The 27,054-nt window shown below is 40.5% G+C and overlaps 1 protein-coding gene across 1 annotated transcript; it reads right to left on the reverse strand.

Moving 5' to 3' along the window:
• Positions 1 to 58: 58 nt before the first annotated feature.
• On the reverse strand, positions 59 to 11,175 carry LOC103525571 (killer cell lectin-like receptor subfamily F member 1). The gene is made up of 7 exons (XM_030451760.1): positions 11,094 to 11,175; positions 5,042 to 5,119; positions 3,826 to 3,924; positions 2,852 to 2,992; positions 1,717 to 1,868; positions 968 to 1,080; positions 59 to 173 (listed from the first exon to the last, which is right to left on the reverse strand). The coding sequence occupies exons 1-7, from the start codon at positions 11,173 to 11,175 to the stop codon at positions 59 to 61; spliced, it is 780 nt and encodes a 259-aa protein (XP_030307620.1).
• Positions 11,176 to 27,054: the final 15,879 nt, after the last annotated feature.

Raw genomic sequence — 27,054 nt, forward strand, 5'->3', positions numbered from 1 at the left:
TTTAGCATTTAAATGGATCTTCTGACAAAAAGCTCTGCCTGTTACCTGACAGTTTGGCTTAGAGGACCAACAAAGTTGCATTCTTCTTACAGATCCACTTGTTTAAAGTCTGGCAGTTATCTTGGAACACTTGTTTTCTTCTGTAAACAGCACAGTTCTTGTCAGTCTCTAAACTGCTGACAGAACAGAAGGAATGTAGTGAGTTTTCAGTTTTAAATTCAATACTTGATAAAAACATTGATAACATCCTGAGTGAGGGGTCTGGGTGGGGCTCATTTTGTAAACCACTGATGCACAGTTCCTTAAGTTGTGGATGCCCCCTCCCTGGAAGTGTAGAAAGCCAGGCTGGACAGGGCTTTGTGCAATCTGGTCTAGTGGGAGGTGTCCCTACCCATGCAAGGGGGCTGGAACATCATGATCTTTAAGGTCTCTTTCAACATAAATTATTCTATGATTCCATGAACAGCCATGCGTAGGTGGGACGAGCACCCACAACAGAGACTGCTGGCTGCTGAGGGATGAATGCTCATGAACATTACTGTAAGAATGATGAAGAGGCCCCCACATGCAGCCATGATGCTGAAATGTAATGGAAAGTGGGAAGGGAAGGACCCTTCAGCTGCAAGATCACAGCACCCACACTAAGTGAGATGTGTCATATTCAATGAACGAGGTATACACTGAAAGTTTGTTCACAGTGATATTAGTGGGACAAGGGTTTATTAATGTCCCTCTGCATTAATTCATGCATGGACTGTGGCTGTGATCTTGAAGGCAGAAAACAAAATTGTTTCCCAAGGTGTACAGCAGGAGCCAGTTAACCTGGAACTGGCCTTGAAACAGGTCCTGAATATGTGCCTGATGTTGCAGGACTTGATGTGTTTTAGAAAATTACCTTGGGTTTAGAGTTGGGTTTACACATGGGGTACCACACCTTAGCTTTTGCCATCCCCCAAAAAATCATCACCTTTTTTTTTTTACTCCAGGATTTTCAACTGAACTCCTTTGTGCTTTCACGTCTTGAATCTTTGACCCAATCCAGATATATTTGGTATCCTTCTCTTTATTGTCTATGAATTCCTGGGGAACAAATAGAAGCATGTTACCCAAAAGCAGAGCTTTTCTGCCATGTTCAGGCCACTGTGCTATCTCATGCACAGCTTTTCAGGTAGTCCCTCACATGGAGTGCAAGGGCAGGGATTCAGCCATGGCAAAGCAGCCCATAACAATGCTCCACGCATGTGACCAACCACAGAGTTTTGATTCAAGCTGGTTCTTGGGCTAACTGGCTTCCTGTCAGATGCCATAGAAGTCCGGAAAAAGCCCTATTGCTCAAGGAACTTCAGATTTCTCAGAAGAGACATTGGTACTCATTATCCCAAAGGAAAATGAGAAGAAGGTTTGGCTGTATTAGTGGTTGAATCAGATCCCTCTTTCCAGAGCCAAATAATGGAAATGAGTGGGAAGTCCCCAGCATCTCCTCCTCCCAGTCAAAGCTACTTTGGCTTCCACACTTGCATCTCTTCTGCTCTCTGCAGCTCTGCTCTGTTCATCTTCCCCAAGACAAGTTCCCCTCCACAGAGTCAGATGCTCTGCACTTGATGGGATTCTTGCTTGCCTGCGTATACACCTGACATCTTGGCCATGTTCACTTGGTGAAATGTTTGCTTTAGGTAGATGCCTGTCACACTGTTTCAGGGCTGCTGCAGGACTCACCATCTCAATATCATCTTCAATGACAAGAAGCTGGGATTTCCTGGCCAGACACTTTCTCTGGCTGTCATCCCAGTTTACAGCCTCCTCAGAGAAATAGTAGCATTTCCCTCTGTGTAGTTGCCACCCTGGAGGACACAGCTCACATTTTGCTCCTGGGAGTGGAGAGAGGGATCCATTAGCTTCTTAGCATGACTTACTCTAATCCATTTTAGTTTCACATGCCTATCTCCCTGGTGCAAAAGTTGCCAGTCCTCACTCCCAAGCATAGGTTTATGGGGTATGGCCAGAAGTTTGAGGGCTCCAGTGCCGCTCTCCTACTCATCCTCCTAGTCCCTTGACACAGGGCTCTGCACTTCCACAGTCCCACTGCACATCATCAGGTTTTCCATGTCCCTGTGCACCTGCCCAGTGGAGAGCACCAGGAAGACCCAGTGGGCTGCAAAAATACTTTTCCTCCTCCCACGTGCAGCCCTTGAGAGGAGACACCATGTGATGTGACATGATGTGGAGTGTGTGGATTTGACATGCCATGTTACTGTGAAGTACAGGCACTTAAATGACATTCAAACTATGTCCATGGAGCTGCAGAAGGAACTAAGTTAAGTATAGGGAACACTGCTGTTCCCAGGTTTGCTTCCCATGTCATCTGGGAGGAAAATCTCCCACATTTTCTGTCTTGGCAGCTTCTAATGTTTCAAAGTAACATCATTACAATCAGTCCTTAGGAATGCATTAATATTTGCCAATAAAAAGGAGATTCACAATAAAAACACCAGCAAGGTCTTCCAGTGCCTGATCCTTGCAAAAGGATAGGAAAGATAAATTCTGTCTCACACTTTAAAAACAATTCTGTCTGGAAAGTTTCTTCAGAAGAAGGGAAGGTTCTGTGATATATGGCACTTCTGACAGAAGTGGCAGAAATAAATGTGAATAAAGTACCAGAAACTATACCAAAAGAGCAAAACCTTTGTAATTAAAATGGTAGTTTAGATCCTGGCATCACGTCTGTGCAGGAACACCACGCTCCCTGAGTATTACTGGTGATTTCCCATAAATTGCAGGGTGTCATAGAAATGGGAACAGAGACAACAGAAGCATGCACAGAACACATCACTTTTGATATGAAAGGACTAACTCTGTCGATCTTCACACAGTTCCTCCATGAGCCATTTCAGCTGAAGCACCAAGACAGCTTTCTCTGAAGAAATGTGGTCAACAGTGCTGTTTATATCATGCTGGGACAAACTTTCTGATTTTCCTGCTCTGCCTTTAGAAACTTGAACACACACAAATACACACACACAAAAAAAATATAGAGAGAGATTATTGTTTACAGCAGGGTCAAGGAAATGTAGTCTGTGTATCCAGGATTATACTGTAATGTATAATGTGTGTGTATACATTGAGATTGTGTGTGTATATTTAGTCGGTTATGAGCATACTCCCTAAGTAGAACTGTCTGGCAAAGGATGTAGCTACTGAATAACATGGACAGCACAGGAAAAGAAAAAAAAAGCTTTGATTTTTGGTAGTTGAATACATAAAGAATACACAATCTTCTGCTGAGATTTTAGGGAGGGTTGGGAGGTACATGCTTTTTCTGAGGTTTTTCAAAACTTTTCTTTCAGGAAATAAATATAATCTCTGAAACAGTTCTTTTTAACCAGAACATGCTGTGGATTATGATATTACTGGTATCATGGAAGTGAGATTAAATGAAATTATCTGAAGTCTGGATTTTTATTTTTATCTGCTCAAACCTACAAAGTAATTAAGTGAAATGGCCTCATCCTGCATCATGGATCCAACTTTTTACTTCTCAGGGAGGAAGGCCAAGTGTTTTGATTGTCATAATGATTTGAAATCTGCCTCTACAGCCTTTCATCATCACTGGTGACCAGGTAGACTGCAGCAACTCCCTTCATCTGCACTATAGTTAAATGACAGGTAGCAAATGTTCCCTTGGGAATGCTACTTTTACTTTCTGACATTTGTGTATAACTTGATACCTTTAATGAGACACTGAGGGCATTTTTCTTTTAACATCACTCAGCTTTTGAGGTTTAACTGTGTCTGCAATGAGGAGATGAAGCAGATGCTGGGACTCACGTTGCTTGGCCAGTATGGCAATGACACCCAGCAGGATGAGCACAAGGACTCCCAGGATCAGCACCACATAGAACCAGACCGGGCGTCTGTGCCAGCAGCCTGGAAGGAGGTAGGAAGAAGAATGTCTTAAGGTCTTTGCACTATTACATTTAACACAACCTTCACTTATGACAGTTTCTTATGTGGAAACTACAGATAAATCATCTACCTAAAACCAGTCTGCTGTTTGAAGCATGCGGGGACATTTTACTTAATAAAAATCTGCATCCACTTTGCATACATGAAAGGGAAAGCAAAAGATCATTTTGTCAGAGTAAGTGATGTCTCAATCAATCATGCCATTAAGAATTCTCTCTCCTTTGAGTCAATTTTTTCAAGTGTTGCCTCTTCCCACCTACACACTTTCCCCCTGCAAGACCCTGTAGAGCAATTCAGGGAGAGTATTGGGGTGGTCTGTGGTATGTTCCTCTCCTCTGGTCATGCTTTCTTGGATTGATGTGCCTGTCATCTAGCTGAAAGAGAACTTACCCAAATGCACAGGAAAGGCATAAAGCCCCATTCTAACACTATAGCACAGGGAAGCACATCTGTGGAGTGTCTCTCCAGCTGTGAGGTGTTCATCAGCTCATGAGAGTGAAACATTTAGGAAGAGGCAAAATTTGAGAAAATCTGGGATTAAGGTTTCCACAAACCACAGAGCTGCACTTTCGCAGCTGCTGTTTTCCTGACCTTGCCTGTGTGAGATGAGCTATGGTTCTATTCTCCAGCTACCTAAGATGTATTTTGTAATGACATCTTTCTGCTTACAGAGTCCTGGGGGCCTGACCTTGTCTGGCACATATCCCTCAGTACAGAGAGGCACAAACTGCACATAGAGAACTGGGTATTGTGATGCTTTGAAAGCTTCATGCATCCCTGTGGCTGTTTCTGCAGAAACAGTTATAGGAGGATTCCTAAAATAGATGTGGAATTTTACTTTTCTTTGCTATTTTTTTACTTAGGGCACAAAGGCACTTAAAAATATTTTAAAAATAATTTTCAATTAACAAGAAAAGTGTATAATCTGAAAACCCAGTTAAAAATTGATTTAATGGTAAACCCACTATTTGTTGAGAAGCAGTGCATAAAGACTTCTTATAACAGGTTGTAATATTGGGATATAGGAAAGGCTAAATCTATAATTAGTAACCAATAACCAAATGAAACAGCACAGTACCAGAAGCAGAAGTCTCTGAACTGCTCTTCCTCTTGGGTCTCGGCTTCACACGTAGCTCAGCATATGTGACCGTGTTTTCTGTAAGGAGCAAGGAAATCCTGACATTTGTGGTTATGCAAGCCATTAAGTGAAGAAACAATAAGGATGAACAAGACTATGTAAAAAGGGGCGTGTGTTTCCAGAGGTGCTTTTTTTTTTCTTTTTTTTTTTTCTCCTTTCTTTTCTGAAAGCAAAAACAGGCAAGATGATGACTTCTCATTTCCTGCTTCTGCCAGAAAGTAGCTAACTAAAAGTCTCTTCCAGGAAGTAGCTAACTAAATGTCTCTTCCATGAACTACTTGGATGCTGGGTGGCTGGACCAGAAGGCAGACTGAATGAGGTGTAAGACCTGGGTACTATCCACAGGAAATGTCCCATTTGTTGTTAAGCCATCTCAGGAGGTATCATATGGACTTAAGGTATCAGAGCCACGGCAGCTTCATGAAGCAGGGACACCCCAAAGAGAAAACTTCCACTCAGAGAAATACTTCTGCAATAAGGTGAATCTTGGAGGCATTCCTGACTTGTACATCTTTATGCCAGGATATTACATCATGCCTGCAAGAGCAGAGGAATGGACCCAATAGCTGAAGACATCCCTTTCCAGGTGCACATTGCCAAAACAAAAGATATTAAAATAGCATGGTATGAATTTGATGTACACGCGTCCTTTGATGGTTTCAGTTTTGTATTATTGAATGGTTTCAGTTTTGTATTAGTTGGATATTTTGTAGAGCTACTAGTCAGTATTATGGAAGATATTTGAACCTTTGGTAGACTGATCTTATTTCAATAGATGGTGAGACTTTAGTAGTATGAATCAAAAGTAAGGTTCTGTGCTACAGACTTAGTTTGTGACCACTTTTAAAAAGAAGTAAGCAATTTATGTTGTATAAAAACCCCACTGGTCAGGGAAAAACTTGGCAGAAGAAGTCTTGTTAGGAATAATGGGGAAGCCTTTCATGTGAGAATTGCTGAAGTGTGGAGAGGTTTTACAGTAAGAAAAATACTGATTGGCAAAAAAGGTTTATTCATACAGGTAACATGTTCTGTGCTTTAGAAAACCTGACTTAATACACTTTCTTCTTTAATTTATTATAGTTTATTAGTTCAATGAACTGTGGAAAATTTTGAAATTATATTTAACTTCATAGGTAAGTAACTGTTCTCAGAAAGAAACTATTATAGAAGTTTTTCTTCTTAGAATGTAAATATTTTTCTAAGAATAACAGGACTTTTAAATGCACTAGCCTTATAAATGGAGACACTTCTAAAATACATATGTTAGAAAATCTGCTATTACTAAGTATTTTCTCTCTCAAATAAAGATTCATTCCTTTAAAGAATACCTCTCAAATAACATGGAAAAAACCACAAAGAAACCAAAACCAAACCAACCAGGCAAAACTATTACGAATGCAAACCGAATTTTAAAGAGATGACCTCTGTTACAGTGTGTATGTGTGGGTGATCATTTGAATGTGAAGTCCTCGGAAGTCAGAGAGTGGTTTTAAAATACCACTTAACCTTAATTTTGCCAGATGCTCATACGCCCTTACCTAGCTTAGCAACAAGGCCCCCTGGCACTAGGTGGAGACCTTTGTCCCATACTAAAACTGAAATCCCCCTTCTTTTCCCTATGCAAATTGCCAAGTGCAGAAAGACATTTCTATTTACTGGAAGCTTATGGTTGTTACCTGTGCAGCCAGGGAGTTCACTCCAGGGAATCAGGCTTTACAGTCGGTCACTGGGCTCTTGCCATCAGCTGGATGCCAGGCTGAGCACGAGCCCACCGTGCACTCCCATCATCACAGGGAGTGCAAGCAGCCAGGGGGGCTGCAGAAGGAGAGTCTGGTCCTGCAGAGCAGGGGAGCTTCCTCTGCTGCTCCACTTGATCCTGCTGCTACTGCCACACCTGGGACATTATGTCCAGACAGGGACCACCAGGTCACAGAGGGAAGCAAGCTTGAGAAGGGTCCAGCAGAGAAGGGATAATAAGATGGTCAGGACCTGGAGGGGCTGAGGAGTCTAAGGAGGACAACTAAAAGCTAAGGGACAAAATAATAGCAGTCTCTTTCGATGGTGGAGTTGAACACTTCTTGTTTTGATTTTCTAATAGAGGAAAAGTCTCATGTGTAGTCACTTATGATCAGGTGACTCAAACTGTTCTTGAGTAAGCTCACAAGCAAAAACTGCCTCAGACTTTCATTAAAAAATTATTTCCCGCCTGTATTTACCCCTGCCTGTATTTTTGAAACACTGAAACACTTCACCACTTTTTTTGTCCATCTGTTTTGAATGACACACTGTAATCACACTTCCTAGCCCACTAAAGCATGAGCACAGACACTGCCAGGTACTAACTCCTCCTCACTATGCCCTGTTAGAGGATCCAAGAATCACTGCATCCTCATGATTCAGAGCACCTGACTGCCAGATGAAGTGCAACTAAGGGGGTAACATCTCAGTGTCCAGTTTCCAATTGCAATAGGATTGCAACAAATCCATTTCAATAACTTTTCTGGGTACAGCTTCCCAGATTTACAGCTGCAATCATTTTGTATTGCTACATTCTGCTAACACAGTTTGTTCAGTCTACCAAGTTTATCCCAGTTTTCAATGACTGATCCTTCCTTGTCATTAGACTACAAACTTACACATTCTTTGCTACTGTGCAGCAGTGATTTTTTAATCTTTTTTTTCTGAATCCTCATAAAATATATTGAATTGATTTTGAGACAAGAATAGTATTTAGGAGAACTCCAAGAAACTCTGCATAATTTGACCAAACCAAATCCCTTTCTCACAGATAAAGACAAGCTGAAAAAATAATTATAAAAAGAGAGGTGGGCTTTGGATTGATAAAGGGATTTTCACTCTCAAGTTCAAGTTTTACATATTTAAAACACCTGCTCAAAGTTCAGCTTTCCACATGTGTATCTTTCAGGTGCAACCTGTCTTGACAGCAGCTACACTTTTAGAAGGGCAAATTAGCTATGCGCCCCACCCATGATATTATTTTTTTTTTTTTTTTAAGTATCCACTTCAGTAAATTGTGTCTACTGCTCTGAATCCTAAATAAAATGAGGCCAGGAAGAGATGGGCATGTTCCACTTACCTGTAGCCTATTGATCTGAAGTCTCACCAAAAGTCTGGGAATTTGCCATTAGAAACATTTATCTACCAGAGTTGCAGTGGTGATTCAGCCCAGCTCTCCTTCCTCTGTGCTGAGAGTTAGAGCGATGCACTGCTTTCCCTTGTGCCTATCTGCTTCTTTTATCTGCAAGGTAGTCAAACATGCCTGGCCAAGAGCGAGACCAGCATGGAATCTGTGAAAGGGATGCATGTAGGTCAAGTGGACATTTCAGTGTGCCACAGAACCAGGTAGCTGCCAAAAGGAGAGCTTGTGATGCTTTGCCACAGAGAGTGCCCTGGAGCCAAGACACTCGCTTTGAGAATCAGCTCCAAATTCCCACTCTAAACTAGAGGAAGCATTGAAACCTCTTCATGCAGGTTGTGATAACCAGTGGCACATGCTCTAAGTGTGCTTGGTAATCAGAAGCTGTCCTGCCCTAAGCAGCCTTGAGCTCAGTCCATGTAGGAAAATGCTCCTTCTAGCTTGCAGTAAATGATCTGTCAGAAAGGGCTGCCTGAGCATTACCTTGTGTGGTTGCTCTACCCTATTAGCTACTTTGGGCAATTTCTCATCCAGTTCACCATGCTGGATTTTGTGGATCACAGAATCTTCTGCATCAGCTATTAAGAAATGCAGGGCATCTCAGTGAGGGTCAGCTACGTAGTGGGGAACCTTAACATGAACGATTGCTATACTTAGACTGACATTAAGTCTTTCATGAAGACTCAACAGGCCTGTCACATTTCAGGCTTTTTTTCCAAATTTCCTACCAAGTTTTTATAAACTACTGAACTTATTCTGTGGAAAAATTGCATTTTCATTCACTCTCCCTATGATGAAAGTGACTCATTTTTGAAGAGTTTATGGCTATAAAAGAATGCTCACCAGGTGGATGAGTGTGTGTGAATTTTGGTCAAAGCATTAAATCTTCAAGGAAGGAACAAGGAAGCAACTGAAATTCATTTGAATTTTAAAGGAAGGATAGTATGGCTCAATTTCTTGCCTATTTTAATACTAATAAACCATGTGTTAGTACATGCTAATGATGAAGACAGAAATAGTTGTCATCAGGGAGATATTTCTACCATGTTCTATACTGACATGAGGTACAAGATTGCGTAATACCATATGGTATTTTTCCTGTTTGTGCCAAAGTAAGTAGAAAAAAATTGCTAATATAATCTGAAAATAACATAAAGATAACAAAATTATAAGTATAGACAGCTCACTCAAAAAAAAAGTGTTTGAGTACAACCAGATATAAGGGTGTGGGATGGAGGTACTGGGAGTTATAGAAAGTGTTGGAAAGATTTTTTAGGAGATTTTTGTCTCTGTATAACTGAGAACAGCATAACTGAGACTTGTAGCAATAATAGGTGCATATCCATTGCCCTTATGTTTTAAAGGAGATGAAAACATTGGAGAATGACCAGAAAAAGAGCCACAAAAATAATGAGGATTCTTCAGAGTGCTAATTAGAATGAAAGATATAAAATCAAAAGGACAGAAGAATTACTTGGTAACTATTACTTGGTTACTACAGTTACTTGGCCAGTAACTTCATGTGAGAAAACAGTGCTAAAATCTATTAGACAAAGTTTTAACAAGATCTGTCTGGACATGGATGAGAACTTTCACTGGAAGCTGAAGCCTAGCCGATTCAAATTAAAGTTTCTCCTTTAGACAGCATGATAAATAGACATTTCTGGATGTCTTCAAACCAACATTTGATGCCTGGCTCCCTTTGTAAATAAATTATAACCCTTTAGAAATGGGACAAAATTCTAGGCAAATCCTCTGTGCTTTGTGTTACACAGTTTACAGGAGTACAAACAGCATCCACGAGTGCTTGAGGGTACAGTGTAAGTATTTTCTGTTAGACATTTAATAAAGTGAACTGATTTTATCTTTTAAATAAAGGTTTTGTAAAAATATTAGAAAATCATTTGACCTTCATTTAAATATATGCCATCATCACTATTAATCTACATTGTAAGAAGAACAACTGAAAATGCTCATTGCACAATGTTGTTTCCTTAAATAATTATTAGTTAATAATTACTAGTGAGGCTTGGAAGCATGAAAACATAATCTTATTCTGACCACAAGCACTTCCTAATTGCTCATAGTGATATGTTTTCATTCATATTAGCTGTGATCCAGAATTTTGACAAAATGATTTCATAAAAGAAGTTATTGTTTTCCAAGTAATGGAAATTCTACTTATTAAAAAAATATGGTTTAAATCATCTCCTTACCCTGAATATTGATTAATCTCTTGTCTTCTGTTACAAATACATTAAGTGATCTATAACTGATATTGTGTTTCTGGAAAATTTGTACTGGAAAATTAAAGAGGAAGAGAAGGAAGGATTTAGGAGTCATTCAGTTCTTCCTTCAGTGACAGTGACTCAACTTCTGATTGCCAATAATTTCCTGATCTGCTAGTTAATTTACTACTCCTTTTCCACAAAAAGATCGAAAAATGCATTGATCTGACTTTTAAGCTAGGTACTGATTTGGTGGAGCATTTTCTAACAAGTTTTTGATCATGTCATTCATATTTAAAAAGTACTATACTCATTATTAAAAAATGAACAGTTTTGGTTTCTCATCCTGTTACTTAAAACCACTGCTCAGAACGGGGACACTACTCTGTAGCAATAGTGACTTAAGAATGGTTTTCCTGATTTGGATCTCAGGAAGATCTCTTGCATCCCTTTCAACTTCTCACCCTTCCCATGACTTCTACACGCATCACTTTATAGCATTCTTCTAGTATTACCCAGTAACAATTTTAAAAATTAAAGAGAGGAAGAGGGAGAAAGCACATAAGAGAAAAACAGTGTATGCTCAAGAGCTGGTTAGATGTTTTACCTGGAGCTGATGTCCGAGAAGGGGCATGTGGTCTTTCCTTGGGTAGCGTTGCCACGTCCACATAAGTGAGATCACCTGCCATTGATGAGCAAGTCCCCCTGAGTTATGGAATGAGTTGGTTTAATGCAGTGAGTTGCATCCTGTATAAGCTTTGCTCCAGATGTATACATACGCCATGCTATGGCTCTGAGGAAGGCTGATAAACAGATAGAAGGAAGGAAGTTACTTCTTTCAATACGGCTTCAAAGGCTACTTTTAGCACCAGCCTGTATCTTTTTGCATGATCTCCTGCCCTTCAGAATGCAGGAGAAAGTTAAGATTAAAAACCATTCTTATTATTGATATTTTAAAAACTTGGTTTTTGGCCAAAGAAGAGTGAAGTTTCTTAGGAATAACCACAGGTGGACTTGCGCGGGTACAAAAGCTTTGCTGGTTCTCATGCAAAATATGATCTATGTCGTGGATGTATTGTGCTTATGTGCATGATCTCACATAGTCTATTCATCTAAAAGGAAGATAAACAAGATATACATCAGTATAAGATATTTGGGGCTAATGTAACAGTAATCACACTTAAAGCTATAAAAATGTGACTCACATTCTAACCTGCTCCATCCACCAAGTACTATAATGGTTTAACAGCTTCATTTAAATTATAATAATGATGCATTACATTGAACTCCAAATAAACTTAAAAGTAATATGATCAATGCCTTTTCAAAGAATGTTTCAATATTTACTTTAACAGTAATTAAGAGGACCAGTGCTGCTTTTCCTCAAGTTGCTTGAGCTATTTCCTGATCGACTCAGCAACTCCACAGGCAGAAATCTTGAGTTGTCTTGAACTCCTTGTTCATAACCTATGTGTTTGCTGAAGGATATTTTGATGACAGTGGGTTTGTCTTCTATTTCAGGGGAAAAAAACCCAATCAACCAAAAAAAACCCCAACAAGCCAAAGGCACTTCCTACCATAAATGAAAGTCTGTGCATTGTTATCCCACACTGCAACAAAAACCCCATGTCATCTAAAAGGAGCAAACCTATGAATTTATCAAGTAAAAGAAAAAGAAAAACAATTTTAAGAAGTTGTTAAATAGCTCAGTGAACCAGCAGTGCTTGTGGATTGTAAACTAAATGTTTCCATGCCAGTAGTTTCATATTCTTCAGGTGGGACTAGGAGTAGATGGGAAGCAAACAGGGCTAGAAGCCTGTGAGATGGATTTCTTTCCTGTGCAGTGTTTCATGCCTTTGGGTCATTGCAACTCTCTTTAAACTTCAGGCTCATTCCCAAAGATGTTGCTGTGCAGGTTATTTATTCTGAGCGCCGTGTATTCCCTTGGATTAATTTTTCAATGCTAAGCAGCAGTGAGGTTAATCTGTAGGTGGGAAAATGTGCTCAGTCTTCTGAACAGTTTTGTGATACCCTCTCAGGAAGGAGCAAGTGAACACCCCTTCCAGCACACTCCCATGTTGCTGTCTCTCCTTTCCTGTACTCTCACATAACTGAGTTTTCCTTCAAAGCACTGAACCAGTAAGCCTTCCTGGGACCCCTTCCATAGGTAGCATGTGCTTGGTGGTTTTATAAGGTATGTTCTGGTCTTCTGCAACCCCATATCTGTGACTTGGAGAATGGCTGGTGGGGAAGCAATGTGGTGCATCTCTGCAGACCATACATGTGCACAGCAGCATCTAGTGCTCTGGACAGCATAGGATGCCTCTGCAAGGTGAGACATAGCAGAACTGCTGGTGCAGCTGCAGATTACCCTGGTGTGACCACAGTGTTGTGGTTGAGTGAGCATGTCCTGGCTCAGTGCAAATGCACTTTAACCCAGTGTGCTGGAGATGTCCTTACAGCAGAGTGCAACTATGAGCCATGCGGTCTGATGGGCTGACATTTATTTGCTACGTCTGCTGCCACGTGCTCTGTTCTGCCATACAGACATAGCCTTCCCTGTCTTCAGGTCATGAAGAGCTCCTCTGTCTTTCCCTCATGAATGAGCAAGTGTTGCCTTTTGGGTATCACTTTAACCTGTGGGGCTGAGAGCACATAGCCAAGAAGGGCATGGCAATTCTCATGACTCAAGTGGAACGGCAGAAGTAAAAGGACTTATCCAAGCTTGCCTGGCAGGCCAGCTGCACAACACTTCTGCCCTTCAGCACGTCACCCTCTTTTAGTTGGCCAGGCTGATACAGAAGCATCTTGTGTTTGCAGGGTGTTGATTCACAAATGATGAGCTCAGTTCAGGTACATCAGTTTCTTTCTTCCCATGTATTTCAGAGGTCTTTCTGTAAATGCACTCGTGTAGGCTGGGACATTCCTTGGCCACTAACGTATTTGTTTACTGTAACAGTGCTTTTTGGCAATAATTTTATTTCTGCTTATGAAATTAGAATCAAAGCTCTTGTAGAACCCTGATCAGCTATAAACTTACAATTCTTCTAAAAAATATGGAAATTAATATCCACTGTGCAGCTTTACAAACATTTTAGATTGACCACTGAGATACATTTAAGTTAATATACCTGGTATTTGCAGATGATAGCCACAAAAGTATCTATAAGTAGTAATAGCATTGCTGACTCACGGTATATGTCTGCATGAGTGTTATATATATGTTAAATTTCCCCAGGCTGCAGCGATGCACAATACTGTAAGCAAGCATCTCACCTAAGTCTAGTGATTTGAGTTAAGCCTCAGTTGGAAAAACTTACTGACTCCTGAAGTGAAAGCAGATAAACAGTCCAGGAAGAGATTTACTACATTCTAACTCAGTGTCTGAGATAAGGAGCCTCCTGGAAATGCCACTGTCTCCATCAGCTAGAAAGCCTGTATCAGCTTATAACATAAATTCAAAGATTGGACAGATGAGTGTTTTCCTTCCTCCACAAGCATCTCTGTATATACTGAAATCATTGGGGTAGAGATCTATGTTTAAAATGAGATCTGACTAGGATCTGCACCAGCAAACCAGGAAACGGGCTATTAGTATTTAAAAATTTCTTTCAAAGGGTATAGAAGTATATATACATACATAACACATGTATATAATAGTACTGCATCTAGAGCAAATATCAGAACACAGAAAACGTCTCTGAGTAGATATCTGAATACAGAAAACAAACACCTAATCCAGCAAAACACACTGAGCAATAACTCAGCAGCATGACTCTATGGCAAGGAAAGCTCCCTACATAAGGAAGAGTTGCACTGGTGAAGACCACAGCTATCAAGCTTATTTCACTTTGCTCAACACACTCAGGAAGCCACAGCTGGGGTACTGTGTCTCCTTTTCATCCTTCTATACAAGAGAGTTTTGGAAAATCTGGCAAGAGGGTGTCAGAATCAGGGTGCAGACAACCTGGAGAAGGTAAGACTAGAGGGAAAAGGGTCTAGTTTGCCACTGTCCACCACTTAATGGGGAGAGAGGTATAGAGAAGCTGGAGCCAGACTCTTATTAGATGTGTAAAATGGGCAATGAGCACAAGTTGCAGTGCCACAGAAGGAGAAATTTCTTGCTTCATGAAAGTGGTACAGCACTGAAACAGGTACCCAGGGAGGTTTTGTGATTGCTGTCCTGTGCTAAAACTCATAGAAACAAGAGAGCTGTCTGATTGATGGTTTGAAGTCAGCTTTGCTGTGAGCAAGGTAAGTTTTCCAGAGATCCTTCTTCCACAATTTATTTGATGGGTCTGTGATTCTGTAATTTGTTTTTCTTTTTTTCTCTTCAGGAGTTTAAATGAGGACAGAGGCATATAGCCAACACCAGATAAGGAGGTCCCTCCAGCCTGTACTTACTACTTAATTTTTCTGCCTAGTTTAGGGAACAAATGAGAATGTAACAAGCATTTCCTTCCACAAAACTTCCAATGCTCTCTAGCATTATTTCTTTACAAATACAAGTATGCCACAACTTTACATTTTTTCCCTAGGAGACAGAACCACAATCAGGAATGAAATTTTCTAGAAAAAATAATTTCAAGACTCAAAAGCTAATTCTTTCAGTTACAGCTCTGTAGTACACCAATGCTTGTTCTTCCTGGGACTAACTAAGATGAAGTTAAAGGATTTGTTCCTATCTTTCACTTGGGTAACTCAGTGGGAACTGGACACTATGCTTTGGTGTATTTTTATGCTTTATAGAATGTTTATAAGCACTAGCTAGGAACCACTAAGCCAACCATGCCTTTTATATTTTTCATAACATACTGTATCATGTTTACACAAACATTCTTTTGTTTAACAGAAGGAAACAGTTTAAATCCCAGGATATAAGTAATATATAGCTTGCTTATTTTGCACCTTTAACAGTAGTATTTGCCTAACTACATCAACTTTTCTGCTGACAGACAACTTAATATTTCTGGCTATAGCACATTTATTCAGCATGTTTGATTGTACTTCTTTGTGCCCACTGGGCTTGTAGTGAGAAACTTTAATCTGCCTGTGATGGATCTGTCTGCACCTACCTTGGCCTGAGCTGATTTTAGCTTGTTTTAGCTGTGATAGCAGTTTTCTAGTAGCCAGGGAACAATGGAATAACTTGTTTTTAGGAAAATATTTGAATACCACATACAGTAAAGGTGTAGTTGAGCTATGCCATTATTTAGTAAATGTGGCTACAGAGGCTACGGTGGATCTTTAACTAAGACAGTCAAACAAAGTTAATCAAACTTTAGTTGGGAACCAGTGAAAAAGAAGCAACTAAGCAGACTATGTTAGGAACCAAATAAAATATAATTCCCGCTTGGTCCAAGCAGGGTTCCAAGGAGGAAAATCTCCGTTAGCAACATATATTTCCTGAAAAACAATTTAGTGGACACCAGGCCATGACTCCACACACTTCCTCTCCCTCTTCTTCTCATGGAAGACACATCCAGATGTAAGACTCATGGGGCATCATAGTGATGAAAAGAACTCTAGAAACACACTAGGAAGTATCTGGGAGGATGTAGGTGGTGTCTCCAGGCAGTTGCCTCCATGGGGTCAGCCCCATGCATTATGACTGCCTTTTTGGAGGGTAATTGAAGTAGGTGATTCCCCCCCCCCGAGGGGAACAGAGAACCCAATGTGTCAACTAGACCCATCCCACAGGGAAGTCTGCAGCCTCCATGGGACCCAGGTTAGAGGCATTATTAGGAAACAGCACTCTGATAATTACCTGCTATTGGTTATGCAGGTTTGGCAGTGATGATGTTGTGGACACAAGTCCAAAAGTCCACCATCCTGGGGCTCAGGCGATGGAGGAGGCAGGTGTTGCCGAGACCCTGCTCTCCTCTTGCTGGCGCCGGGATGAGCTGCAGTGGTTCCGATGGCGGATCTCCACCGACCCGCTGCTGGCCCAGCTGCCGCCCCAGGACAGGTTCCCCACGGCCCCACCAGTTGGTGGGGCTGACTGGGGTCGATGGCAAAGGGAGAGTGGCTGCTGGGGATGGCATTGGCTTCCCAGAGATGCGCAGCACTGCCTGGTGGGTCAGATGGGACGGGACGGGAGGGGGATGTGGGGAGGCCCTGGTCGAGCCTGGAGGAGGACAGTGGGATGGGATGGGATGGGATGGGATGGGATGGGATGGGATGGGATGGGATGGGATGGGCGGGAGAGCCAGCAGGGTGTGTGAGGCTAGGGAGTGACCGGCACCTTCAGGGCCATACTGTGAGCATGAATCTCTCAGGTAACACTATTCTAAGTGTATTTCTGTAGGATTTGGCACTTCCATGCCTTTGAGAATCTATCCAGGTGTTAGAAGTGCTGGAGCTCTGCTGTGAAGTAATTTCAGGGGTAATTGCAAGTGCTTGGAAAAACCTCAAGAAGTTAATGCACTTCTGCACTTCTGGTCATTTTCTGTGATCTGAGCCTTCAGTTCCTTACGTGTGTGTTATCCCCTGATGTGCGTGAGTACTTTTTTCCTCAGATACGTGTTTGCAACTGTCTTTCTGGAAAAGAATTGCAGGAATTGTCATTGCCATTGGTGTGTTTTCACTCTTAACATGGATTGCCTTGAGGGAGTGCATTTATTTTAAGAAACCTCGTTTTGGAAGGAGGAATTCTGTACCTCTCTTTTTCATTATCCTGCCATTTAATGGCTATGGTCTAAAAGGTTTTTCTGCTGGATGTCAGCTCTCCCACATGCAGGCATGCTGCCATTACAGAGATTAAATCCAGAAAGAGAAAGTGAAACTAAATTGTATTACAGCTTGTCCATCTACAGTTGGACAAGTGTACCTTTACAGTGCACCTTTAACTTACAATTAAACTTAATTTCTTGAATTTTCTGCCATATTTCATTGTACTGCATCATGGCAAAATGCTGAGGAGTGACAAAGGCATAAACAGGGAGGCACTACTGACTTCTTAACGTGGCTCTGGCCTGTAGAGTTACTTTTACAGCAGAGTACATTGAACCAGAACCTGTTTAGGGTCAAATTTTAGCTCATTCACAGTAGATAAATAGTGTGTATGTTTGCATTCTTTTTCAAAGACAGCTTTTTACTCTGACAGGACACCTGCCATTGTGTCTTTGGCATAGCTGGAATTTTGCACTTGCACATGCTGAACTGTTTGCTGGCACATGCCCAGTGTATAAACATGCAGTCAAGGATCACTGGACACACTGTATAACTGGGAAAAAAACTAAGACTGAGTACAATCCTTCTGTATTTTGTTCACACTTCAGTGCAGGTCACAGATATTTTAAAGCTGGAGGAAGCAGGTCTAGAATGTGCAAATGTGTGTAGTTGTATTTTAAACACATAGTGGTGTGTAAATAACAATCTCTTCGTTTCTTCATTTGAGCAAAAAATCCACTTAAATTTCCACATGTGGAGCCGTGCCCTGATGACTGGCTGTACTACAATAGAAAGTGCTGCTATCATTCAGGAGCCACGGCAGATTGGAATTCCAGCCAGGAGTTCTGCTCTGACCATGGGGCTTCCCTTGAAGTGATTGACAGCCAGGAAGATTTGGTAAGCTGTCCAGCACCTTGAATTTGGTGCTACATCTGTCGCCCTAACAGTACCTTTAACTCCGTTGTTTGTTCACTTTCATAACCTGAAATCCATCATACTGTGTGGCAGACTTGTCTGATGCAAGTCAGTACAAACCTTTAGACTTCTTCAGGGCAATGTGTAGAAATTCTGTTATTACCTTAGAGGGTACTGCATAAATTTAAAAGAAAAAGTATGTGTAAATTATCAGTAAAGTCTGCAAGAAGATACAAATGGAATTGTGATTCCTAATTATTAATAAAGAAGCTGGGTTTTTTTGGTTTGTTGCTTTTTTTTTTTTAAACTGGCTATTTATGTATGCTATTTAATTTAAGCAATTTAGTCTGCCCACTTCCCTCACACCCTCTTCACATTCATTCGTGCTCCAGGCTACAGTCTAAACACAATCAACAGCAACTCCCACACTAAATATAACCTCTACACTAATTTTGAGTTTACAGGGAACTGATGCACATGTATGTGGTTTTTATCTTTTTTATATTCTTTAAAGACACAGTTCTTTTGAAGGGTGCTTACTTTAATATAACAAATGGTTTAGTGGCAAACTGAGGAATAGAAATGTGCTCTTAGTTCTGTGCAAAATAGTCAAGTTCTCTGTTTCCACAAAAGGCAAAACCAGCTGTGGTGATATTATGCTGGGAACCACAGTATTGTAATTGTTCGTGCAGTAGGTTTATCTCGGTTTTTTGTTTTTTTCAAACCATTTTTCTTTTTACTATGTTCTTTTGATGTCCTGTAGAGTCCTGCCAACACCAGGTGTTATATATAGATGAGAAAAACAAAAGATAATTACAGCACAGCAGATCACAAAATTGTAGAACGTTAGGGGCTGGCAGGGACATCTGGAGATCATCCAGTTCAATCCTCCTGCCAGAAGAGGTTGCACAGGATGGTGTCCAGGCAGATTTTGAATGTCTCCAGAGATGGAGACTCCACCACCTCTCTGGATGGCCTGTTCTAGTGCTCTGTCACCCTCAAAGTAAAGAGCATCCTCACCTTTAGATGGAACTTCCTATGTTCAAGCTTGTGCCCATTACCTCTTGTCCTGTTACTGGACACTATTGAAAAAAAGACCAGCCCCACCCTCCTAGCAGCCACCCTTTCAGTATAAGCAATGATAACATCCCCCCTCAGTCTTCTCCAGACTATAAGGACCTATGACTCTCAGCCTTTCCTCATTAAGAGAGATGTCCTAGTTCCCTAATTGTCTTCATAACCCTTTGCTGTACCCTCTGCAGCAGTTCCCTGTCCTTCTTGAACTGAGGAGCCCAGAACTGGACACAGTACTCCAGGTGTGGCCTCACCAGGGCAGAGCAGAGGGGGAGAACAACCTTCCACCACCTGCTGGACACACTCTCCTTGGTGCACCCCAGGATGCCATTCACCTTCTTTGGCCACAAGGGCAATAATTACTGGTTTATGGCAATTCTATTGTCCACCAGAGCTCCCAGGTCTTTTTCCACAGGGCTTCTTTCCATCAGGTCAGCCCCTAACCTCTACTGGTGAATGGGGCTATTCCTCCCTAGGTGCAGTACCATACTCTTGCCCTTGTTGACCCTCGTAAGGTTTCTCTCTGCCCAGTTCTGCAGCCTGTCTAAGTCATGCTGGAAATGTGTTTTCAGAGACTACTATAGGATCATAAGGAAAGAACTGATAAAGTGTTTATTTTATTTGTATTGTAAATGGTACACTATATACATGCTGTCAAAAATCCCAGAGTTTGCATTTAGGTAGCATCAACTGATTGCAGTCAGGAATAAAAGCAACAGCAAAATAGAGTAAACTCTCACAGTAAAAGTGTGAAAACTGGGAAGCTGAAGGGATTTAAAAATTATGACTTGTATTTGATAGAGGTGTAATGTAACTGACATCCAGGGAGTTAAACTGACATAAGAGTCAAACTATGTCAACTCAGGCACTGTTTCCCTGCTAAATTCACATCCTTGTACTGAAATTTAATTTTTCTGATTTTACAGTGGAACCAATGCAATACTGTAATGTGATATGGTGTGTCTAATGACATACATGGATGTCTTTCATGATGGGATGGGACAGGTTATATATACATAAAGTTAGTAACACTTTGCATGACTACCAACTAAACAGCTGGGATCTCATTGACTACTAATAATGAATCTAGGGTTTACGTTAACATTTCAGCTAATTGAATTCATCAGTAAAACATCAGTGACCTGTGGAGACAAAAAGAAGTCCACTGTTCTGTGATGCAGTTTATGTCTGTGTGGGTTTATAAAAAAACCTATATAGTCATAATAAATAAAAAATCTAATAGCCATATGTTGTTTGGTTTTGTTTCATCTAGAACTTTATATTGTACTGAATATGCATGGTTGACTTCTGAATTGGGCTGCACAGGAAGGAAGGCAAATTCTTCTGGGTGATCGGAGAGTCATTTAACACAAACTTGTGAGTTTTCTTTCAAGTTCAGTATGTGCGAGATGAGTCAGTATCTTTTTTTGTCCAAGCAGAAAAGTTATTTTGTGTTACATATTCTGCTGTAGATAATCCGGTGTATTTTACCAAATGAGGGCTCTCATTTGGCTGTAAAAATGCTAGCACTATGCTAAATGAAACTAGTTATGTCCCCAGAGAAGTGAGGAAGGGGCATCACTGACTGCTTTTTCATGTGGCTGCATAGCAGCTGCTATTTTATTCCTTGAATAACTTGTTTCTGTACAATCCCACTATGTGAGATGAATAACATTTGCCTTATTAGGAAGAATTAGCTTGTCCTGTTGATCTTGAGTTCAGCACTCAGCCAGTACAGACAGAGGCTCCTAAGACCAATTGAAATGCACAGGCCCACATCAGAAGGTCACTGGGTTGTGCCTCAGCAGGCATTGTTTTCACTCACTGTGTCTCAGACATTGGCTTTCTCTGCTGCCACATCCTGTCTATTCTGCAGACATTCAGCAATATCAGACCCACGAGGCTGCAGGGCCCCACTCTCAGCTGGAGGAGTAGTGCTACCATGGATCCCACTGGGATCCCCTCTCTCCTGCTTTGGAGAATTGTGCCTTTTATGCTTACAACACGTATGTTCACACACTGTGAAGTACAAGTACACATGGTACTCCTCTGTGGGGATCAAAGCAGCTTGATTTAACAGAAGGTGCATCAGAGTATCACTATGCATTTAATGTGCATGTTAATTCTGATCCTCCCAATGAGAAGCAGGGCTCAAAATCTGTCTTGTTCTCTGCAGTCTCTAAGACCTAGTTTTACAAAGAAATGTGTCTTCTAATTTTTAGGACAAAGTTCTGCCCTAATTTTTTGTTTTTCTCTTGGGGTTTTGATTTCATATCAATGCAACAGAAGATGGAGACTGTGTCCTAGATTCGTATTTTATCCCTACCAGAAGGTGCTCCTCACAGAAGAACTGGATTTGTACCATTGGTCAATGTAGTCCCGAGCAAGCTCTTAGAAGGGAACAGCTGGCTGTACAATATAGAGTTGCTCTATTGAAAATTGGAATTCAGTTTAATTTAAGCAATTTAGTCTGCCATCTTCCCTCACACCCTCTTCACATTCAATCCTGCTCCAGGGTACACTAAATACAGTCCACAGCAACTCCCACAGTATTAATACTGAAAATCCTTGTTGTAGATGGTCCACTGAGGCAAGAGGTGCTGTGGTGATGATCATATCCAAACGTCTCTGGGGGAAGCAATAAGGAAGTCATAGTGACTCTGTGAGAATAAGGTATCTGGTTAAGAAGTGGAAGTACCAAGAAGAAACAATGCTACAGAGGCTGTTGCAAAGAGCAGACATTGCTTCTCGGTAATTCAGTTTCGTTGTTCAAACTCCTGAAAAAGCTGGCAATAGATGAGCTTCTTCAGAACTTTTCACAGTTGTGAAACATAATTTTTTTTTTGGCAGCTGAAAAACCTGTTAGATTAATACAAAGATCTTATTGAAAGTGCAACACATAGTAAACACTATGGGTTTTTTCCTGTTTTCTGTGGAATTTAGTAATTCTTTGTCTGAGAACTTTCAGTTTGTCTTTGTGGTAAGTGGATGAGATTTCATCAGGTGTTTTGACTTCCCTTCTTTTTCCATGAGGTTTTCAAATGTTACTAGTATATAATGTCCAAGGATATAAATGTGAGCCTGGTAAACCAGGAAGGCAGATAATGATTAGGTCCTCTAGCAAATGGCACTGCTGTTACAGGCATATATAGTGGGGTGGACTACAAATACTTTACTCTGTCCCTGTAGACTGATCTGAAAAGATGACTATTACTTCTCAGAACTTCCCTGAATATGTGGCAGCAGTAGGAAAGTTCCCGAACTGAATCACACACAACAGTCATTTCAGGAGGGCTGACAAAGTCAAATGTATTTAGAAGGGGACAGACATGTATATCTAGCATGAAGAGTGTGTTGTGTTATTTATCTGTTTGCCTATGCAGGGAAAAAAAAAATAAAACTTTTCTTGCCAGCTCAAGCTAAAGCTTTTAAGTAAAACATGGCTATTTTATCAAGTGACTTGTATGGGCCAGGATAGTTTAACAGTCCATGGGATAGATGCACTAGAACTAAATATCATAGCACTCTGCAGTAATCTGTTTAAATTCTCGGTATGATTCCCTGAGAATGGGCAGGAGGGGCACTGAAGATCTGGATCTGTGTTGGCTCCTGCCTGGTCACTCCCAGGTTCAGCAGATACCAGTACAATGACCACCTCCCAAGATACATGATTTGCAAAGGGTGGTTACTATCTTCAAAAATGTGAAGCAGAAGAAAGCCCTTTTAAGCTAGGAAACTGTTCTAGTCTGGAAGCAGAATAACATATTAAGCTCACAGAAGCTCAAAGGGAAGATGAAGAATCTGGCATATCCATCTCCTGGAAAGAGGAAGAAGAAACTGCAACTTGCTATAAATACACTTGGCATTTACCTAGAAATGTTCTCCTTTGAAGGGAAAGAAGGAGGAGAAAGTGAGAGGAGAAACTGGAACAGAGTATTCAATAGAACTTCCTTCTCTGTGGTCATGCCACAAAAAGCACAAGAACAGAAGGGGCGGCGCCTTCTAAGGGACCTTGGACAGGCTTCAGATTGCCAGGGTAGGGACATCCTTCCCACCACATGTCAACAGTCCAGTTGAAAAAGCACGAAGTGACAGATAGGGTGAGAAGTTTGTTTTGCTGTGTCTGTAAATTGCCTTGTAAATATGCCAATAAATATGCCAACAACTTCCAATTGTTGCTCCCTGCCATGCTTTGGGTCTCCCTTGTCACTTGAGCTTGCTCCTCTTGCTTTAGATTTGTGGTGGTACAGGAGAGCTCTGTTTAGCTTATGTACCTGCTTCCTTACACATTTAGTTACCGTCCTTAGGTGGCCACAGGATCTTTCTCAACAGTGCAATTCACAAGCCCTGTGTAGGAGCATGACACAGGCTATGAATTCATCACGAGCCTGACTGACTCTAAAGGGTCACCCCTGGGGTGACCCCTTCTCCCACACTCCATCCCAAGGGCTTAGGGCCCCATTTTGACTCTGCTGATCTGTTGATTTCCTGGCTTGACCTCAGACCTGTCCTCATGATCTGGGTGCTTGTCTGAGCCAGCCTACCAACAGCATCCTCACTGCTCACATTAAAAGGCTCACATAGGAGATAAATTACAGCTAACTGTTAATAACCAATTGATATAGCTTTAAGGAAACTAAAACCCAAGTGAACTTCCCCTCATTTAAAACTTTTTTTTTTTTGTCAAGGAAAACTTGCACAATATTCACCACTGTTGTGAGCTTCCCAAGAAAAGTTAGGTGAAGAACATAGCAACAGAATCATAGAAGTGATTTTGAAATGCATTTCAAGCAGTTGAATTGCTGAATGCAATTTCCTTTTAAGCTTTCAGTAAGAATAACAACCCACAAAAACACAAGCCAAAAATTAATATTTGGAGAAATATAATTACTGTGCACACTGCCTGGATTATTTAACCACCGTGATCAAAATTGAAACAGGCTAGATTTATTTCTTGCTCTTCTAGGTTACAGAATTCTTGTACAGTGGGCTCTTTGGCAAGCAGATCAATTTTCACTGCATAATTAAAAAAATCCAGCATATTTGTGTGTGGTAAGTTATCACAACACTAACTGGATTTGTTATTGCAACTGAATGACGTGTTTCCCTAAGTAGTTTCCCAATTCACCAAGTAATATTTTTCCTCTCCCAAAGTATTAAATTCCCCTGTGATTCCCCTGTGCTTCCCTCCCACACTTGGATGTGCTGTGAACATTATCAATCCCCAATGGATTCTATAATAGATGGAAAAATTATGATTTTTATTCAGAAGTATTGACTGGTACAGGTAAATAAGCCCAGGTGGTGAGAAATAATTAGCAGCTACAGAATATTCTTCTTTGATAATATAGTAATAGATTAGCTATTAAAAATCCATTAATATATTTTCCTATTAATTTTGTCAACAGCCACACCTGGGGTGCAAGAAGAGTTGATAAGGCACTAAACAGAGAAAGCCCATGCATTAATACTCCTCTTGCCTCTGATTACTCTGAAAAGCATTACTATTATTGGAATATATTGCAGTACAGCACCATACTAGGTCTTTTTTCCCTAAGTAGGTATGAGAGACAAAAACAAGTTGCTGACAGTCCAAAAAACTTTACAATACTTTTTAATGCATTCTTAAGTGATATATTGGCCCAAAACAATACTAAAAGTATTCTCCTATTCCCCTTCCAGAAAAACACATAATTCTTAAGGGAAGCAGTAGCTAATTTTTGATATGGCAGGGCCTTTGCCCACCTGAAAATACAGGATTTATTTCCTAGGAGTAATAAGTATACATCTGTTACCTCACACAGATCGTTTAAAGGGAAAAAAAAGGCCAGAAAAAAAATTTTTTAATTACTATTTTGATTTATTTTCAGTGGCTGTTATTTTTCTTATTCAGCTCTAGTCAGGTCATGAGCTTATTCTCAAAAGTAGAAGACTTCAAGTGACATGGTGACCATAACTCTGGAGATTTATATAAATGTTATGCATTTGTTTTGTAGATAAATTATATTAATTTTTTTTCCATAGTGAAGAATCCAAGACCATGAAAAAAAAATCATTTTAAAAAAATCATGAAATTAAATGGTTGAGAAAGGTCCCAATGCCTACTCTGCCCCATTGCAGGGACAGCAACACACTATTACCTTTCTCATGAGTAAAAAAGCTGTTTCTTTTACCCTAAAGCAAAAGATATCCTTTAATTAAAGGTTATATCAGTGCTTCAGGTCCTGGGACAGCACGGACCTGTATGCCAGGAATCAGACAGGTCAGTCTGGAGTGGATGGGTAGCTGCTACCCTTGGGAGAGCTGCTTGGGGACAGGCATCTCTGACTCACTTCTCGCTGAGTTTTGCCAGGATGCTGCTTGCTGCCTCATGCTGAACTCCTAGCACCTGACACCAGCTTCATGGTCTGTGTAGCAAAAGGTCTTGAGACAGGTACTGTGGTCTCTGACATCCTCTGCCTCTTCTACCATCCTCACTAAGCACAGGATATGGCTATTGCACATCTGCCCACAGTCACTGGCTCTCCATTTCCCCCACACTCTTATCAACCAAAGACCAACCAGGGTTGGTTTAAACTGTGTAATCTTGTAATTCAGCCACAGACATGCAGTTATATTTAGCATTGGTTCGGGAAAAGCTTACTGATAAGTCTGCTGTGCTTCATGAAGTCATAGCCAACACCCATCTTCCTCTCTCCTCTTCCAGTCTTCTTTCTCCTTCAGACTCTGGCGATCTCCAACAAGCTATTTTATGCAACTCATGCTTCTGAAAAAAGGCTATATACATATACAAATTTTTCTTCAGTTTAAATGGTTTAAATGGAATATAATTAATGATTTTTTTGATGGTGCTGTAGAGACATCTAGTGACCATTTTCTGTTATTAAAATGTAAAGGATTAATGTTGCGGAGCATAACTCTTTAAGTATCCTTCTAGTGATTGGTTCAACTTTACATGCTCTCCTCAAATCCACTGAGAAAATAATTTTGCCAGTTCTGTGCAACTAGTAAAACAAAGGATGGAAAATGGTGACCAAACATCACTGTCTTCCAAGCCTCCAGAGCCTCTTTTCTCCTTTCCCAAGGGTCTTGTGGTTGGTCCCAAGAGGATAAAATATTGAACTTTGTGACTTACTGCCATGGTAACTACATTGACTTTATCCTCAACTAACACCTCTGCTAGAGGGAAGAAAGAAGAAAGCCATATTGGCTTCCTTGATAATGTCCCTAGGAAGAGAGGAGTAATGTGAGGTCTAGAGCTGGCTGAAGAGAAGAAATTCCTCTGGGAAAATAATTTTGGCATTATTTTAAGTTATCATAAAACCAGAAAATTTAGAAATTTCTACATGGAGGAAAATGTAGAAAAAAAAAGGAAGTTTGTCTTATAACAATATTTTGTTTCAAATCTAACTTTAAAAATCAAGTTTACTCCAAGTGAACAAAAATTAATTTAAAATATTTTAAATTCGTTTTAAAAAAAAAAAGAAAACAAAAATCTCTAAAAAGATTTTAAATGAGTGTTTCAGCAATGTCAGATATTCCCTCCATTCCTCATCTCGTCATTGCTTTCTAGTTTTAACCCTCATCTAATCAAGTTTAAGGGGAAGTGATCTGATAATCTCAAACTGAAACTATATAATAATCACGATTTAAGTTTTCTGTTGGAATACATTTTAGTGTATGGTTGGTTTGAAGAAAATACGTATATATGTAGTGTGTTGCCAGCTCAGGTTATGTATGGGCTGAAGGTTACAATTTATCAGAACGGTTATAAAAATTGTAGCTTAACTGTTTTTAATAGACCATACACCAACAGAAAGGGGCAAAGAAGTAACAACTTCACCAAAAGCTACAAGGTGAGAATTTACATTTGGAAAAAAATTTAAATAAAGTGTCTCATTTCCTTC

The sequence above is a fragment of the Calypte anna genome, chromosome 1 (assembly GCF_003957555.1).
Source record: "Calypte anna isolate BGI_N300 chromosome 1, bCalAnn1_v1.p, whole genome shotgun sequence".
In the NCBI taxonomy this organism is placed as follows: domain Eukaryota; kingdom Metazoa; phylum Chordata; class Aves; order Apodiformes; family Trochilidae; genus Calypte; species Calypte anna.

Bases quoted from the DNA above. Each gene is read 5' to 3' on its own strand.
- LOC103525571 (XM_030451760.1), bottom strand. From the start codon at position 11,175: ATGGCAGGTGATCTCACTTATGTGGACGTGGCAACGCTACCCAAGGAA. The intron at 1,869-2,851 runs GTTAGTCCTTTC...CTCCACTCCCAG, and splicing joins ACTGTGTGAAGATCGACAGA to GAGCAAAATGTGAGCTGTGT. The intron at 174-967 runs GTGATGATTTTT...TTCTGTCAGCAG, and splicing joins CCTGGAGTAAAAAAAAAAAG to TTTAGAGACTGACAAGAACT.